General features: G+C 39.4%; 1 protein-coding gene across 5 annotated transcripts in view; it reads right to left on the minus strand.

Annotated features, from left to right (window-relative positions):
* SLC6A15 (solute carrier family 6 member 15) overlaps positions 1-16,134 on the minus strand; it is a 42,293-nt gene extending 26,159 nt beyond the window's left edge. The window contains exons 1-3 of one of the 5 annotated variants that reach the window (XM_031047947.2): positions 15,951-16,132; positions 10,584-10,686; positions 3,870-4,352 (exon numbers count right to left, since the gene is read on the minus strand). In XM_031047947.2, the coding sequence (XP_030903807.1) occupies positions 3,870-4,158 (289 nt within the window). In that variant the 5' untranslated portion in view covers positions 4,159-4,352; positions 10,584-10,686; positions 15,951-16,132. Of the gene's footprint in view, positions 1-3,869; positions 4,353-10,583; positions 10,690-15,663; positions 15,686-15,950 lie in introns of those variants that run through there. The other 4 variants (XM_031047945.2, XM_031047948.2, XM_031047949.2 and 1 more) reach the window with 4 other exon arrangements.
* Between the last annotated feature and the right edge of the window lie 2,070 nt (positions 16,135-18,204).

Genomic DNA, 18,204 nt, shown 5'->3' on the forward strand with positions numbered 1-18,204 from the left:
CTTATAATGACTATGCAGTATTTAGAGTTTATATATTATTTTCTCAGCAGTTCTCAGCAATAGCTGCTGGACCATAGAACTCAACAATTTAATCTACTGATATTTCGGTATAAAATACAGAATACTTAAATGTAAAGACTCATGATGTGACTACACATGTCTACCTCCAAAACATAATGGCAAGATAATCTGCTACAGATTTTACTATGCTGCTCATAACTTTTATCTGTTTATCGTTTTTACTAGTTCTTTTGAGTTTTTATATCACAGAGATACTAAAAAAGACTGACACCAAAAAGTAAAAAAAAAAAAAAAAACAAAAAAATCCAGGAAAATTAAGCTAATGCTCATCAAAACGCAACACAATTGGATGTGCAGTACTTTGTACACTCCAAGTAAATCCTCTTACTACGTTCACTTGTCTGCATAATAATACTCACTCAAATATCACCCAATCTAGTAGAACAGCTAATTTTGTTTGCTTTTGTTGCTTTTAATATGTGAAAGTACCATTTTATTTCTGCTAATCCCGAAGGGAAATGATAACAAAATCGAATAAACTTTAAATAGCTCTTTGAAAAAAAAGGGCAAGGTATGCAAGCTACTTACCAGGTGATAGCTATAAGCAGCAGGCAAATATAGGTCTAGTCTGTCTTTATTAGCCTTATGGAAAGACTGGGTACACCTGAGTGGTAAAAACTCCTTTGAGCCCTCTGTCTCATTACAAGTCTAGAAAATAAGCACCCTGAAGTGTTCAGTCTCTTCCCAGCCAAGTGTGAAAGCCATCAAAGAGCTATCCACTCCAGATGTATCTTAGTTGAGCACTAACAAAACCCCAACAGGTATTACTCTAAATATTTACAAGTTTATATGAATGAAAACAACAGAAGACTGTTAAAGGATCACAAGAAATAAAGTGAAGTTATTTTGATGGTGCAAACCAGACCCAGAAACACTGATTGGAAAAACACCTATCGATGGCCAAGCATCAGTACAGTGTAGTGATACACAAGTTACTTTTAAACACGGTATCACAAATAACTTACTGAAGCAGTACAGAGCTTTGAAGTCAGGAATGCTGGCATACCACAGGCCATAGCCATAAACGAAGCTAATCTCTCTAGAAAATAGGGCAGTAAACACCCTATGTTTTCCCCACAAAATCCTCTTATAATATACATCTAATTGGGCTAACTTGGCTGTATTCTTTCTGTGTTTATTTTGTTGGGGTTTTCTGTTTACAAAAGGTTGGGTTTGGTTTTTTTCTTTAAAAAAAGAAAAAACTGAAGATTACTACGTGGTTAGGATTTGCCTTCTCCTTTACTGGTGGCTTTTGAACACTAAACGTTCAAAGAAATTTGTGAAGGAAACTAATAAGTAACTATAGGGTTTACTTCTTTTTTGGTTTAAATTTTATGTTTATTGGTTTACCGCTTTTTATTATACTCCCCTTGCCTGACAGTATTTGCCAGATAGAACTTCCTTAAACATAGGGAAGAAAATGAAAAACGCTTATACAAAACTGAAGGTGGAGACCTGAAAATCCACAGAAAGGCTATTTACCTTAGATGGGAGACTCCAATAGGTATTTATAGTAATGCTCTCTCAGCAGAAGAATACAGAGCAGTTCTGACACTGATACTTAGAATGGGTTGCATAAAACCACTCTTTTACCTAGAATTAAACATGTAGCAGAAAACTGGAACCTCATATAAAATGTAGATTTTCTCACCATGCATTGAAATTTTTCCCTCCTTCCTTTTTCTCTCCTCCTATTCTTTTACTTGTGAGAATTATCTCTCCATCTGCAGACACACATACAGGCACCAATGTACTTTATGTTTCAACATTTTGTGTCATCCTCACCATCTTGCATTATGGTTAACTTGAACACCAAGAAAGCTTTAGCTCTAATGATCACTTGCTTTTCTCTGCTGCTCTGAAGGTTGCAATTCACTAAAATGGGAAAAAAATACTATTAAAGCCAAATACATCCTTGGCTCAGCAATGTGTAGAAAACATTATTTCTCCAGACTTTACATCGAAGTTCCTGCAATCACAGCACAGGGGAAAATATTTAACGGCAATCTGAAATGAAGGGGTTTTTTTATTTTTCCAAGTTTGATTAACAAAGTGCAATAATGTCTGAAGGTTGGTGGGGTTTTTTGGTTTTGTTTTTCCCAAAATGTGAAATTATTAACTAAATGCATTTAAATTTTATCTGAATTAAATTAACACTTGCTGGCAGAGTAACTTTAAAAGCTCCTGATGGTATGAATCCAACAGCCTAGGGAGCATACCAATGGCCCTTTAATGTTGGTTCAAAGGACAATCCAATAGTCTTGCAAATTTAGGAACTAACTACATCAAACACAGACTTTCAAAAGGGACACCACTACACAGAATAAACTGCTTTAGTGCATTATCCTTGAGATTATATCCTGACATCCATACTTAGGGTGAAACTATAACATTTTAATAGCTACACCTTTAACTATGAACCAGTTTGGTTTAAAATTATTAGCATATGTATTAATTTTTTTTCGAATAGCAGTAACACTTGATCAATGTTATACTGTGTCTAGTAGAATAGATGAGATTGCCATCCAGTGAATAGCTATGGGCTGTGAGAAACTACATTTAACAAGTTTTCTCAGTTAATATTACAGTTACAAAGGAAGAAAATTTTAGATTCCACAGGAATCATTAAATCAACCATTTGATTGCTTTCTCTCCAGAATAAATTAGAAAAAATGAAGTTAAATGAGAATTTAAAAAATCTTATAATAACTAGATATAAAAGAATTCTGTAATAATTTTATCCTGGAGATGGAATATTTCGAAGTATGACCTTCATTTTTACAGCTTGAACTATCTGAGAGAAAACAATACTCTGATCATATTCTAGGCTTATTTCTATATTCCTCAATCACATCAGTTTTGTCATTCAACTTTTAAAATCCAGCATGAATAAAATCTTGTTCTGTGTTTTCTATTCTGTAGTACAGATGCACTTTTTGTATCATAGAGAGTGAAAAGTTTGGTTTGAATTCAGACAAGTAAACAGCTACAACAGGATGCGTGTTAATGTAGTATAGTATTGTACAGTACAGCATAGGATAAAACACTAATCCTGCATTCAGAGGAAGGGAGGTCTCCAGCCTCATACTTCATACTACATTCAAGACCACAGGTGGACAGCTAACAAACAAACAGCTTGATGTTAAAGTGAAAGGTAACTTCTTGTTTAGGAGAATAGTTAACTACATAACAACACAAAACAAATGCATTCTCTTAAGGTAATGATTTAAATTCTTCATTATCAGTAAATAAAACCTTTTCACTCCTATGGTATTTTGTTGTTCTTGCAGGAAATAAATCATGATCAAGTGGCCTAGAAGCTAAAAGCAATTAGAAGCAATTAAAAAGTAAAGGTATGAAGCTTAATACTGCTAAATACTGAAGACTGAATGCTGCTTTAGTCTTTGAAGTGGATGCAGATATAATGCCCTGATTTATTGTCCAAGTGCTACACAGAATACTTCAGCAGAACAATAGCCAGGTCCTAAATAATGCAACCTCTCTGTAAATAACGTGTTTTGCTTAGACACTAGTTTGACCACTAGTTAAAGTCATATCAAGAGCTTTCTTCCCTAAAATGTGTAAACTGAATCTTAATCTGCTACTTACTTTAACAGGGGTGTTTCACTAAATAAAGAGAATATGGGTTTCTCTTCATAGGTTCTGGTAGAAATTAAAGGAAAAACCTGACATGATGGAGCAGGTTTTGTTGTCGAAACCTCTGCTAACCTTGAAACCTGACAGGTTAGCTTCATCATTTAGATATGACCAGCTATCATAAGACTTACCTCCACCGTTTTTCTGACACAGATATGGGAATCGCCACACATTCCCTAATCCCACAGAAAATCCAACTTGTGCCAGAATATATTGGAGTTTGCTGTTCCAAGCAGGTCTTTCATCTTCTACATCTGAGCCTTCTTCAACATCAACATCTTTTTCTTCCTGATCATCAACCATAAGTTCACTCTTCTTAAAGGGATCATCTGAAGAGTCTTCATTAGAGAGAAGGTCCTTAACTGACTCAATGACCTCATCATCTAGTTCTCTTTTCACTACCTTGCTGTTCTTAGGCATTTGTAATAAGAGAAAATCAGCAAGGAAGGCAGGTTCAGCTGAAATAGATGGACAAATGCTGAAGAAAACTCTCCCTCTGCTTGGCCAAGAATACTGAAGCAATAGGCTGAAGATGGTGCCTGATGAGTTCCTGATACCAGGGAATCAAGCGTAAGGACTTCGCTTCCTGAAAGTTTGTTCTACTGAAAGTATCTCTGAAAAAAATAAAACAAAAAATAAAGAAGATTAATGAGAAGAAACTTATTTAGAAATCATACGCTTTTTTTTACTCATTTGTGCTTATCTCAATTATTTGACAGAAGGAAAAAAGAATAAGAAAGGGATATTAACCCATTTCCAAATTGTAGAAATTAAGTTCATTGTACTTAAATATTTATGTAGAATACATTTCATTCACTTGCCGAGTTTTTGTTTTGGTTTTTACGTCTTCAATACTGATAAGCTAATTGTTAATATTTCAACAACATAACAAGACTCTTTTTATCAGGCGTAATATGTATGCATTTTATAGAAAAATTAGGAGCCCAATTTCATTACTTCCTGATTTAACAGCTGTATTTGAATTTATTTAAAATGTATTTTAAACAAAACAGATTAAGTTTTTCAGACCACTTCAGAAAGTCATGCAGCAATCAAAATTTTTACATATAGGATGCTCCTAGTGCTTCAAAAGCAAAGGTGACTTGTTTTCCTGTATTCTTCAAGGAAAATATAATCACTACCATATTTTCAAAGGAGAGATGTTCATCATGTATGAAGTTTGATGCTTTAGTTAGTGTCTTAGAAATAGGAAATAATTAAACATACCTGAAACATCTGAAAAGCTGTAACCAAACTAATTTTAAAAACCTGCTGTTGCAAATATGTATGTATGGACACAAAAATGCCTGCATTTGAATATGTACTGTCTTTAACACAACGAGTCATTTAAAAAGACACACAAACTTGCTTGCAGCTGCCATACTGAAGGAAACCGTAAGATTTTGGGGAAGAATGTTTTTCAAGAAATTCCTCACTAATCACATGGCATAAAACTAGTATGTGCAAAGCCATCTGCACAGTTAAGAGTCTTAAAAAGGATTTAGATTATGTGTTAAGCTTCATGAAAACCCTGAGGAGGGAATATACAAGGAGACTAATCAAGAACTGCTAACTGATGAATACTGGAAATTACTCCAGGATACAGGAGACCTTTCAGCTTTTGTTTATGGACCTGCTACAATATCTGGTCCTTACCACTAAGGCTGTATCATGTTCTGATGAACTCACACATTGCTGAGAACTGCAAGGTATTACTGGACTGTTAGTAACATAACTGAGAGATCAAGCACCTCATAGCTGCTTCAACCACAGACCAGAAGAAAGACTTCAAGCCACTGGAACCCAGCCTACACCTTATGAAGGTGAGACTGCACACCACAGAAGTAAAACCTCTTGTCACTGCAAGCACTAGCACCAGTTTCATGGCTGACAGAACAATTCCATTTTTCAACAGTTTCTAAGGATTTGGAAGTTGAACAACACTCTAGTTGCCTACTGAACTCCACTGTAACCTCTTTCCCTTCATTCCCTAGGCTCCTGTCACTGCCTTCTCACATCTCACTCCCTCCTGTTACTGCCTGCTCTCAGCAACTCCAGCTCTGGCAGTCAGCCCAAATGTTTTACACACAGCACAGCCTACCAGTTTCTGCTCTGCTTCATGCTCACCACTGTCACTGGAAAGGTTCATGGTCCTATAAACTTTCCTTCTGACACCTGAGGAACTAGTATCAGGCTTTGTTTTGACTGATACCAGTTCTTTAAAAAAATTAAGTGTATGAGCTATACACAGAACAGTATAACAAGGAAAAAAAGTTGCTGAGACAATGGAGAAATCCTAATACCATATCCTGTATATCTGGGCTAAACGATGTCTATTTAGGCCTCTTTCTATCTGTTTTGTCTTTTGGGATGTAAACTCTTCAAAGGACTACACCCTCTTCTAGTTTATGTATGGTTCAGTAGCTCTTAGCTGTGACTGAAATATGCAGGTAGAACCAGAATGCAAATACACTAAGTTGAAGTATTTAAGCAGTTCTAATAGACTTTGGGACTATAAGCCACAGCATCTGGTGCTTCAGCTACTACTTTCAGTTGCATTTGAAACTTGTCTTTTCCTTTTGTTCCCCTGATGTAAATTAGAGCAGCTTCTCAGTTCCAGTAATTACTTATAAGTTCTGGGAGTACGTTAAAATGAAACAGTTTTCTCTCTGTAATAATGTGACGGCTGCATAAGCAAAACTACACAAGTATTTGTCTGTAGGTCTGAAATCCTTCTCTAGGCAAAAAGGCAAAATATATTTACAGTAGAAAAGGCACAAGCCACCTATCAGTATTTAATAAAATGTTTTAAAAGGTCTTATCTGTATTAATTATCTTAGACGCAGTAGCTTGCAGGGCAGCATCTGGAGCTCTAATAGATGAGTCAATTCCAACAGAAATTGCATCATTCTGTCCTGTCATGCATTAAACATTGCATTAGTACACTTCAGAATAGACTGGGCTTGATACTTTTATTCCTAGCACAGAATAGTATTAACATCCCTTTCATTAATCTTCCGTTAAGCAGGATGTTATCCATAGCACTACTACTGTATAGACTGCAATACTTGCAGGGCTTGAGAAAATGTGGGAGGCGTGTTCAGCACACTTGTGCTTGGCTCTTCCAGCACTGGTTTTCTAACTGAGTATGTGTCACTGTACAAACTGTATCAAGGATGCAGGACAGCTGTTCAAGATGATACATCATAAATCTACAGGTGGTCTCTGACTGTCAGATTTAACAACTTGTTCTCTATACTAAAGGAGTCAGTAACAAACCACATGAAGTGTCCTACCTCACCAGACACCTCAGGTACAAATGCTCAAAGCGTGGTCCCAGCTAGTTTGTGCAAGGACTCTGCCATTCCATGATAAGCGTTCCCAGAACACATTCTAAGACACCACAGAAGCATCTTCCTTTGATGCAAATCAAACCCCCACAGAAGGCAGATGCCAAACTACTCTGCCTGAGTAATATCTAGATATGAATGCTTCCAAGACTGAATAGTCATAGAATCATGTAGGTTGGAAAAGACCTCCAAGATCATCAAGTCCAACTGCTAACCTAACACTGCAAAGTCCACTATTAAACCACCTCCCTCAGTGCCATGTCTACATGTCTTTTAAATACCTCCAGGGATGGTGACTTGACCACTTCCCTTGGGCAACTTGTCTCAGTGCTTGAAAACCCTTTCAGTGAAGAATTTTTTCCTAATATGCAACCTAAACTATCCCTTGAAGCCGTTACCTCTTGTCCTATCACTTGTTGCTTGGGAGAAGAGACCATATCCCACCTTGCTACAACCTCCTTTCAGGTAGCTGTAAGACAGCAATAAGGTCCTCCCTGAGACTTCTGCAGACTAAACAACCTCAGTTCTCTCATCCACTCCTTGTAAGACCTATGCTCTAGACCCTTCACCAGCTTTGTTGCTCTTCTTTAGACATGCTCCAGCACCTCAGTGTCTTTCTTGTAGCAAAGGGCCCACAGCTGAACACAATATTAGAGATGTAATCTCACCAGTATAGGGACATACCTTGTACAGTTGTAAAGTTATTCACCAGTATAGTTCAGTTAAATACAAGTTTAGCTGAACAAGTTCTTTTTTTGGTTTGTTTAATAACACAGTATTGAACTTCAGCCCTTCACCCTATAAAATGCTGGTTTAGGTCCCCACATCATTTTGATCTAGTCCAGTATAGAACTGAAGTTCTTCATTAGCAATGAATAGTAATTAGAAAATGACATCAAATTCTGTCACACTGCCCTTCCAGGTAGTTCCACTACTAGCTACCTTCTACACAGCCTTGTGCAGCAATACAGCACTATGAGATATTCCTCCTAAATACCATTAAAAATCTACATAACAAAACACCATATTTATTGATGAACTAATGAATTCAATATCAGACTCAGTTACCACAGCTATCATTTTAAACTCCAAATTCTAAATTTTGTCATGAATTTTAAATATGCTATTACACCACCTTGGATTAAAAAAAAATAACATGTCCAAATATAACTTAGCCTTATTAAAGCTCTTTAGAGGCTGGGGTATTGTTTTGGGTAGGTTTCCTATCTTAGATCAGATTGTGAAATTTGATCAATTGATTCAATCTGGTTTCCAGGCAGCTTCACTCATCTTTTTCATCACTTCAAATGATGTCATGATCAGGTGAAAACACTGAAAGGAAATTTTTATAATCACATTTACTGAAGAATGTAACATCTCTCTGGAATCTTCCACAAGTGAAATGAACAAAGAATGATGGAATCCCTTTTCTTATATAAAATCCTTTTTAAAAAAAGAAGAAAAAAGAAAAAATAATCTTAAACTGACCTGACAAGTGTCTGTATTGTTTGAGGGAATTTAACAGAATGGAACTGGTGAACAGTACAGGGGTACATGGTTCATTTAGAAGAACATTTAGAAAATTATTCTGTTACTGAGCTAACAGTAATCAATAATCTAAGTTAGAGTGAACATACTTCTGGAAACAACCAAACAATTCAGCTAGATTTTTATGTCTTACTAGCACTGTTCTGGATATGTTTAAATCTCTGTTTCTCATACTGAAATATAAATCAGTGAGTATTTTTTGACACATCAAGCAAACTGCAGACCCAAGCATCCTCAGAACACAGTGGGAATTGTGTTATTTTCTTCTACAAAAGAAGAATCAAGACTTACTGCATTAGCATGCACAAGCAACGAAACCTGATTAGACTGCCACATTATTAGCAAATTAAGCAGAAATCCCTTGTGAGAGGGAATTCAGTCCCAAATTAGCTCCCTGGGAGATCTGGGCTTGCTCTAGAACTTTTACGTCAGCTTCATTCCTGCATTCAGAAATGCTGGCACAGGGAGATAAGACCTGTAAAGCCCTCACTGACCAAATTGCAAACGTTTGCAATAAGACCCTGTCGTGGTTCAAAACCCAACCACCGTGTCCCTCTCACCACCACCACCCCCTCCCCCCCCCCCCCCCCCCCCCCCCCCCCCCCGCCTCCCTGCTCCTGGAGGGATGAGGAGGAGAACCGAAGGAGTGCAACTCTCATGGGTTGCAACAAGAGCAGTCCAGTAACTAAGATATAACACAAATCACTACTGCTACCACCAATAAAAACAATGATAGAGGAAATAAACAAGGAGAAAGAATACGATATCACCTGCCACAACAAGCCCAGTCCTGAAGAGAGCCAGCCTGAGCCCTTCCAGCCAACTCCCAGTTACCTCCCCGGGCATGATATGCTGTGGTATGGAATACCTCTTTGGCTAGTTTGGATCAGGTGTCCTGTCTCTGCTTCCTCCCGGCCTCCCCTCCTTCCCTAGCAGAGCATGAGACTCACAAAGTCCTTGGTCAGAGTAAATATTTGAGCAGTAACTACAAACATAAATACTATCAACACCGTTCCCAGGCAGAATGTCAAAACACAGCACTGCACCAGCTACCAAGAAGGAGAAAAAATGACTGCTACTGCTGAACCCAGGACAGACCCAAAGGGACTTGACCAGGCAAAGCACCAAAAGATACATAGAAAAATTTTACTGCATGCCATTTTCTCCCAGTCTTTCTTCTATGTAATGTCTAGTAAGAGAGTCGTACTAGTGCTGTTCAACACTGCCTGCTCCTCTTCACCATTACACTGGCAATTAATCTTATGTCAGGATCCTCTTCAATGCATTTCTATTAGACAGATCTGCACGCTAATATACAGACACTTACTAGATGAACATTGTACTTCTAGTTCTCCCAGCTGTGTACCACCAGTAAACAATTAAAAGTTACAAGTCTGGAGATTTTCACAACATGTACAAAAAATAGGTGAAAAAAAAAAAAATAAATAATCTCACTTGCTTGCAAATTTGTAAGTATAATGAGTACAACCGCCCCATGTTCTTGCAATCACAGCACATGCCATTTGTAAAGCAATTCCATGTTTAAAACATCCCACAATACTATTGCAACAACTGATAAAACTAAATATTAAAGAACTTTCAGCAATGACTTTCTGACATAAATTAAACCACAATTATTTTTACATTGTGTTCCTTCTTAAAACTTGACTTATAAACCCTCCATTCTTTTCTAAGACTGTACTTTATTTCTTTTTTTATCTCATTTTTACATCTTATCAAAATGCAACAACTCGGCAGGTTCAAATTATAATGCATTACAAGTAATTCTAACATCTTTGCTCAAAAATTATTTAAATCTTCAGCATAAATTGGAAGGGAAAGAATGGAAAGAAGGGGGGAAAATATCCAGGCAGAAAACAACTTTCTAGAAGGCTAGTGTAACAGCATTTTTTTAAAAATAGAAAAAAAAAGAGAGTGAATTGATACCTTTTTAAGTTCAATGTCTGCCATTAAAAGGAGAAAAAGATTAACATTCTGTTCTTCAGACCTCTGTGTTCTTCTCTGATGGAGCAGTTAACGTAGCAGCATGCTGCTGTGGGGATAACAAAACGCAATATGAAACTACAATCAGTTCACAGTACTATGATCTCTGCTTTGTGGGTAAACTGTGATAGCACAGTGTACCAGTCCAGTCCCACAAGCTCACATCTCGCACTCCAGTTCACAAAATCTCCAAGACTTCCAGTGAAGAAACTAGTATGAGTCAGCAAAGGACACAGAACTGAAAGTCAGGATTCTCACCATGGCATATGTTTGTAAAAGATCCTGACTGATATTCATGACAAAGGTTTCAGTCCCTGTGAAATCACTGGATGAGAATTATATGCAAAAGTGAAGAAGAGGAGCTCTTGCACCTTGAAGGAAGCCTATGAAATGCATCTCAAATACAAGTCTATGAGGTAGGCACAGAGAAAGCATGATAGAAACAACCAATATAGAAAAAGGAACACCAAAAGGACTACTGAGAATGTGCATAAAGGAATCAGGCAACTGGCGCAGGCAGGATGCTAATGACCATCATATCTGAATGAGAAAGAAAGAAGACTGCAGGAGCAAACCAGGTTTCATGGGAGTACTGTGATTGTGAAGAATGGCTACCATTGGGGGAAACCTGTGCACAGATAACTATTTCAGCAAGAGTTGCACTTTGTAAGAGTACTCATTGCACAGACTGAATTACTGTTGCAATGCAGTACTGCATTCTTTGGCGGAAACAAGAATATACACCATAGCCTTTTTACCTAGTCAAGCCCACTTTTACCTGTCGACTGAAGCAGCCATTATGCTTCTCTTCAGCATGGACTACATGATCTGGCATTTTGCCCTGGCTAGTTTAATAGAGTCTGTCAGTAACAGACATAGGTACTTAACTCAATCATAATGCAAGATAATTATATTCTATGCAAAGCAACTCACATTTATCTGCATTCTTCAGCGATGTTATCAGAGACATGCTAATGCATGTTACACATACTATACTACACTGTAAAACAGAAAGAGCTACAGGAGACTTGAAAGCATTCAAAAAAATGAATGGTTTTGATTTTGGTGTCACTATACATTTAAATCATTTAGACTATAGCAAAACAAGAGAGACAAGACTAAATTCACACCTTCTGCAAGCAGAGGTAGTAGCTATACAGACTTCAGTGACACTGCACCTGTTTCATATGCCTGGGAAATTTGTTCTCAGTTCCTACAAAATGTTTTTCCTGGTTTTATCTTATATCTAGGCCCTGCACAGTCTCAAATGCTGACAGTCTCTTCCAGATTAGTCTTAAATTTTAGTTACAGGAGAATACTTCCTACTGTTGTAAGACAAACAGAATAATTTGTCAAAAATAGTAAGATTTCTTTCTCAGACTTGTTCACTGCCAGTAGATTTGATTTTAGCAACTTGTGTGACTTCTTCCATATCACTGGACCAACAGAACGTTACAACCTAGAGATCATCAGTGTTAATTCTTCTTTTTATTACATGTAATCTTTAAAGACTTTACTGGCCTTACTGTAGTTTCTCACCTGCTTTCACAGGTTTCTTAATATCTTCTTCTCACAAATCAACCTCTCTGAAATACTTCAGACTTACATGATGTGCTAACTGTAATTTCTTATTCAGATGGAGAAAAGGTATGACTTATTCTCTGGTGTTTTCTTACATGTACTTTACTGAAGGAATAAATTCAGTAGTTACGACACCTCCAGCTGAAGCTGATGAAGTCATCTCAGCAACTTGAAACAAAATTTCAATTTTCTATGTAAGTTCACCACAAAATACAACAGCACCACAAATGTATTTTAAAATCTTATCACACTTCTAAGAAATAGGAGAATATAAAACTATATTAAATATTTCATTAAATACTGAAGTTATTTAAGCTGGAAATCAAGTACTGAACATTAGACGTTATCAGATATATAGTTGCCCCGAGACTTGAATTCTCTGACCTCTGTGTTTTGGATCAGTAAGTAAATCAACTTGTCCTTGCAATGAATTTATGTGATTACTTTGTTGTCTGGTTTTTATACATAAAGAAAGAAGATGAACTGTTCATAGACAGCTTAGCAGAAATTTTGCTTCCCCTAAAATCTGATTATTTTATTATATAAATCATGCCTTCAAGTTATGTTACAGTAAATCCTACATCTTTAAAAAGAAAATTATGAATACCAATTCTGCTGTAGAAAATCCAACACTGCAAATGTCCTACTATATTTTCCCATCCCTTCTCCATTTCGGCTTAAGAAGAGCATGCTGACTCATTAGCACTGCAGTACCGTTTCTGCCATTTGAAATAACAAAAAATAGTATCACTTGCCAGCAGAAGAAAAATATTTTGCCGAAGTGGGCAATAGGCTACTGGCACCATGACTTAGATTCGAGGCATTGTTCTACACTCTATTATGCAAATTTCTTGCATTTCTCCCATACAAAAAAAAAAATTCAGAACCCTTAGTCTTAAGAGTGAAGGATAAGAATGAAGATTCTACTTCAGTAAAGGCTTCTGGGAAGCTCAGCCCAGTTATTGCCATTACCTAAAGCAACTGTTCTGGCAGTTACCATTGTTATTTCACACTACTTTGTATGGGCTTGTTAGGTTTTGTGCATCAGATCTTCAGTAGAATAGTGCTCAGTTACTATTTATCAATTATAACCTTTTTCCTAAATTATTTAAGAACATTTCCTGTGTAACAGCAAGGTTACTTTGAAACAAATCTCAATAAAGAATGGAGTTGCTTAAGTTTTAAGCTGCCACCTGCTAAAGTTATTCTGTTTAACAAGAATTCAGAGATCTTTAAAGTCACATGGAAAAACTGCTACTGGCATTTCCATTTTCTACAATCCATTGCCATGACAATCTATAAACTACATGAGCAAAGGACCCAAAAATGTTCTTTCAAAAATCAACAGATACTTTCTCTTTTGAGCATTATTCCTTGATATGAGTGAAACAGCACAATGCAAAGTAGCAGGGAACACAGGTGAATGTGTCCTTGATGCTGTGAATGCTTCCGGTTGCATACAAGAGAATTTCAGAAAGAAAAAACAACAAAAAAAATCTGTCTTCCACAAAAGATTCCTACCACTAATACTTCTCAAGTAATGCAATTCCATACCACATGAGGAGCAGCTACTCCAACATATCTTAACAATGCAATTTATACCAAAAGGAATAGCTGTTATTAGTAGACTGTGTTTCTGAATAACCTGTAGGGCTTTTTTCTTTTCTGACAACTTCAGCATTTTTAAAGTCATATGTGTACAGGCTTTTGCAATATACAGCAAAGAGAGTTGTTCAATCTATGTGGTTCTCATCTGCACCATTACTTTTTTGCTTGCTTGCCTGTAAGAAAAAAGAAAACTGTAAGAATGACAAGATACTAAAGGTCAAAAGGAATCAGCTTATGCTGCAAAACTCATTTAAAGATGCCTTAGCAGTTTCACTTGCTCAGTTCTACTACTGGTGGTACATCTGAACAGCTATGAAATGGTTTGGTTTTTCATGCACAGATCAACAGCAATGGTATTTTTTGTGCTAGACTCTGAAGTGCAGAGCTGAGCTCAAAGGGAGTGTCTGATATGCACTGAACGCAGGCTGTAATGCTACTGTTAGCTTAACATGGTCTATGTGTAAACCACGAGATCCTACAGATTAACTAAAACAAAATTAAGCAATCTTTCCTAAGTATTTTTTAAAGTTTGCTTTTTATTGAGCTGATGATAACAGGAAACACACTATTAAACAGAAGAAAAAAAAGAGTATGTTGCCATAATTTTTTAATCAAATGGAGTAAGCTGTCTGCATGATACAACCGGTGCACATGTATGTGACATCAGATTCATTTATACTTTTTTTTGGAGGGGCAAATCGAGATTTGGATCCCTGTGCTATCGCATGTCACACAGTGACACACTGATGGTGACATGCTACTTAAAAATGATTAGGCTTCTCTTAGAAATCAATACTACATCAGTGAGCTTTTTATGTAGCAATACCATACAGAAAATAAAATGGCTGATGAGGATGAGGTCTTGACTACCTCTTTTACAAATAAAAAAGTGCAATTCACTTAAACGGAAGAATTCCAATGGCAACCTCTCATGTGGCAAATCAGTGTGACTATACAGACGTATTTCAATCATCTCATTTACTTTCACAACAAAAGCAGAGCCTTCCAAAGAAATTCCAGCTCACTTTAATGCTAGCAAAATCTGTGCAATAACTGCCAATATGGGCATGGCAAATAAGAACTAGTAAGAAAACTGAAAGGGGGGAAGAATCACTGGGAGAAAACTGTAGGTGTCAATCAACCCTGCGGATAAGCTGTAGTACACCCAGCTCTGCAAACATTAAAATCCTGACCAGAAAATAAATCCAAGACGCACAAAGGTTCAGAGCAGGTCCTCATTACCTTACCCACCCAAACATGGCTGACACCAGGGTGCACCAGCTAACAGCCCAGCCGGGATGCTTCAGCCTGCGCGGGGCGAGTGATGCAGTGGCGGAGCGAAAGGAGGGGTCAGGAAGGGAGGTAACGGCGGCGAGAGGGGAGACACCGGCAGTCCCCGCCGGGCGACTCCCAGCCCCTGCAGCAACAAGGCAGCGCCGAGCGGCCGCGGGTCTCCCTCGCCCACCTCCTGCGCCTCCCCCCAGCCCTCGGACACGGTTACCGCAGCCCTCGCCGACATACGGCTCCCTTCTCCCTTGCACATGGAGCCCGCGGACCGCTCCGGGCGTGACTGGCGGTACCCCCGCTCCCTCATGTGGGGGAGCGGCGGGCCGAGCCCTGCTCGCGGCAAGCCCGGAGCCCTCCGTGCTAGGAGGAGCATGAAAGCGGGGCTCCCCGAAACACGAGTTTCCCGTACATCCAAGGTGCTTCACACAACACGCGGGAGATGAATGAATCTTATGTCACTCGCGGTACCAAAAGGATGTAAGTTCCCTGCCTCCCCTCAGTAATCCTAATTCTTATAAAAACAGCCCCGTACATCCTTTTAACCTACCGCCGACTTAAAACACATGGACAGCTACCACCGGGCACTCGGTATTGTCTTCCACGGGCCGCTCCCTCCTCGCCGGGGGGAAGGCAGCCTCCCGTGGGGGAGTTGGGGAAGCCACCCCGCAGGAAAGCAGCGGACACCGGGCAGAAAGGGATCCCACGCACCCGGCCCATGCTGTCCCTTCCCGCACGGTGACACATGGGAGGCGGAGGGCCGGCGGTGCTGGTTCCGCCGCACAGCCGGGCTGGGGAAGCGCGGGTCGCAGCGGCCACCTGCCTCGCCTCTCTTACCTCCGCCCGCGAGGGTAGCCGGGCGCCAGCTGTTGGAACGAAGGAAAGGAGAGGGGACCGGGTACCTCCCGGGGCGCAGAGCGGCGAGCGGGGCCGTGCGGGTGCAGGGCTCAGAGACAGGCAGGTGGTAGCAGGGACATGTGCCCAACCCTCGCTGCGACGGAGTTTAAAGACAGACATAAAAGCGGCGGAGGGGGGGGGGGAGTGAGAGGGAGGAAAGGGGAGGGCAGCGCCGGGCTCCGGGAGCCGCACCTCCTGACGCAGGGAGGAGCGCTCCCGCCCCCCTCCTGCAGCAGTGGCAGCATCGCCAGCGGGCGGGGCAGAGGCGGCATCGGTAGGAGAAGAAGGGTGATGGAAGGGCCATCGCCGCGCCGAAAGCCCTGCGGCCGCGCTACGATGCGGCGGGTGCCCCGTACCCAGCTGCCTCCTTCCCTCCCTCCCTCCAGCCGCCGGGACGCGTTGCCGTCACCGTGTCCCCGGGCCCCGTGTGCCGCGCACGTCGGCTGAGATCGGCCGGCCCCGTGTTGGCGGGGGCCATCCTGGAGAGTGAACCGGTGGAGGGAAATTGAGAGGAGGATGAAGAGCACCGACCAATACCCGTGGTGATGGGCACAAGTCTTGTGAGCCATACGTTAGCTGCTGCTGCAACCTCGTGTAGATGATGTTTCGCTTAAACAACCCCCCTAAACTTTCTGTCATGAAGTCTGTCCCGTGCCCTTTTACCGGCTTTTTTTTCTTTTACTGGCATTTTTCTTTAACTGAAAAAGACAGATGGATCCTGGCTAGAGAGAAAGGCTTGTAGAAGAGGAAGTCAGCTGTTCAAAGGGGCGTCAGGCAGGCAGGAAAGGCACGCTAGGTTGGGTTGAGGTAGCAGCGATGGAACTGAGTGAACAGTTTTAATGATCATGCTGTGAATAATTATCGCAACAGTTTCAATCTCAACACATGCCAAATAAAAATATATAACTTTCTTACACCACGTGAATCATGGAGCGATTCTTCTTCAGAGTTACGAAGTTAGTCTGCCTACATTTCCTTTGTATTTCACTGAGAAAGCTGTGATGCAAACTTATTTTTGTATTTCTACTACATTATCGAAAGCAATTTAACATAATATTGTGAATTGCTCATTCATAGTAGACTTAAATAATAATTTCCACAATGTATTTCAGTTACATGTCACAATGTATTTCAGTTACATGTAAAAACAGTCCTGTAAATGACAGATTTTGCACATAGTGACTGAATATGATTTGGAACTCAGTTAAAATGAGCTTATCTTGTGTGAGTTTCCAGTTGTGAACTAAACTTCTTTTACAGTAAGTACTAATGAGAGGAAGAATTTATGCTTTCTATTGCCAGATCATGAGTGATACTTTTACTTAGTAAATTAACTAATAATGTTATCGCATGACTGCGTAATTGACACAGCAAAAGGTCATTCCTGGATCTCTTTGAATTCTGTATACAGTTACGGATGAGTATTTATCTGTAATTGTCTTCTCGATGATTTGCTGCCTCTAATTTTAACAAAGGAAAGGTATCATGCAACTTTTAATGTCCATCAAACATATAATCAGTCACTTGGAGTTTTTTGCAGTTCCTTGAGGAATTTGCAGTTCCTCAGGTACAATGTAAACTACCACATTGGTAACCATCCAGTAGCAGTCTTCCCTTCAGACTTTCTGCAGACCAGCAATCTACATTCAGAATAGATGGACTAGGGTATTTTTACTGCAGCTCTTTTATCTTTTACTCCAGTGCTTGCAGTCTCCTTTCTAATCTTTTCTCATTAGGTTTATTGGTATTTAAAATAACCATCTTTAAATTCCACTTTGGTTTAATCTTCAAAGTGCAGACATTTCAGCTTCACAACTGTTAAAGAAATTCCACTTCCAACAGAGGAGGATTTTCACTTTTGTTTCTGGGTACAAATGACAAAAATGTGATGGAAAAATAACTTAGTAATTTTTGTCTTAAAAAAAAAATACCAAGAAATCACTGGTGGACGCAAGGTTTGTGATTTAGCTGTTACAAGGTTAAGCTATCATTCTCTAAGCTGAGTTATGGGCCTATACACATATACACTGAAAGCCTCATTTGCTGATCAGACTCTCAGTGTGTCTGTGCTTGTGACCCAGATTTGAGGACAGAGAGAAACAATCTAAGTGGAAAGCAGGACATGCAGGCATGAGAACGAACATCCTAAAGCAGCTGAGATGCTGGGGTACAAAACCTCTACCTTTTCAAAACT

Source organism: Melopsittacus undulatus, chromosome 5 (genome assembly GCF_012275295.1).
Source record: "Melopsittacus undulatus isolate bMelUnd1 chromosome 5, bMelUnd1.mat.Z, whole genome shotgun sequence".
In the NCBI taxonomy this organism is placed as follows: Eukaryota; Metazoa; Chordata; class Aves; order Psittaciformes; family Psittaculidae; genus Melopsittacus; species Melopsittacus undulatus.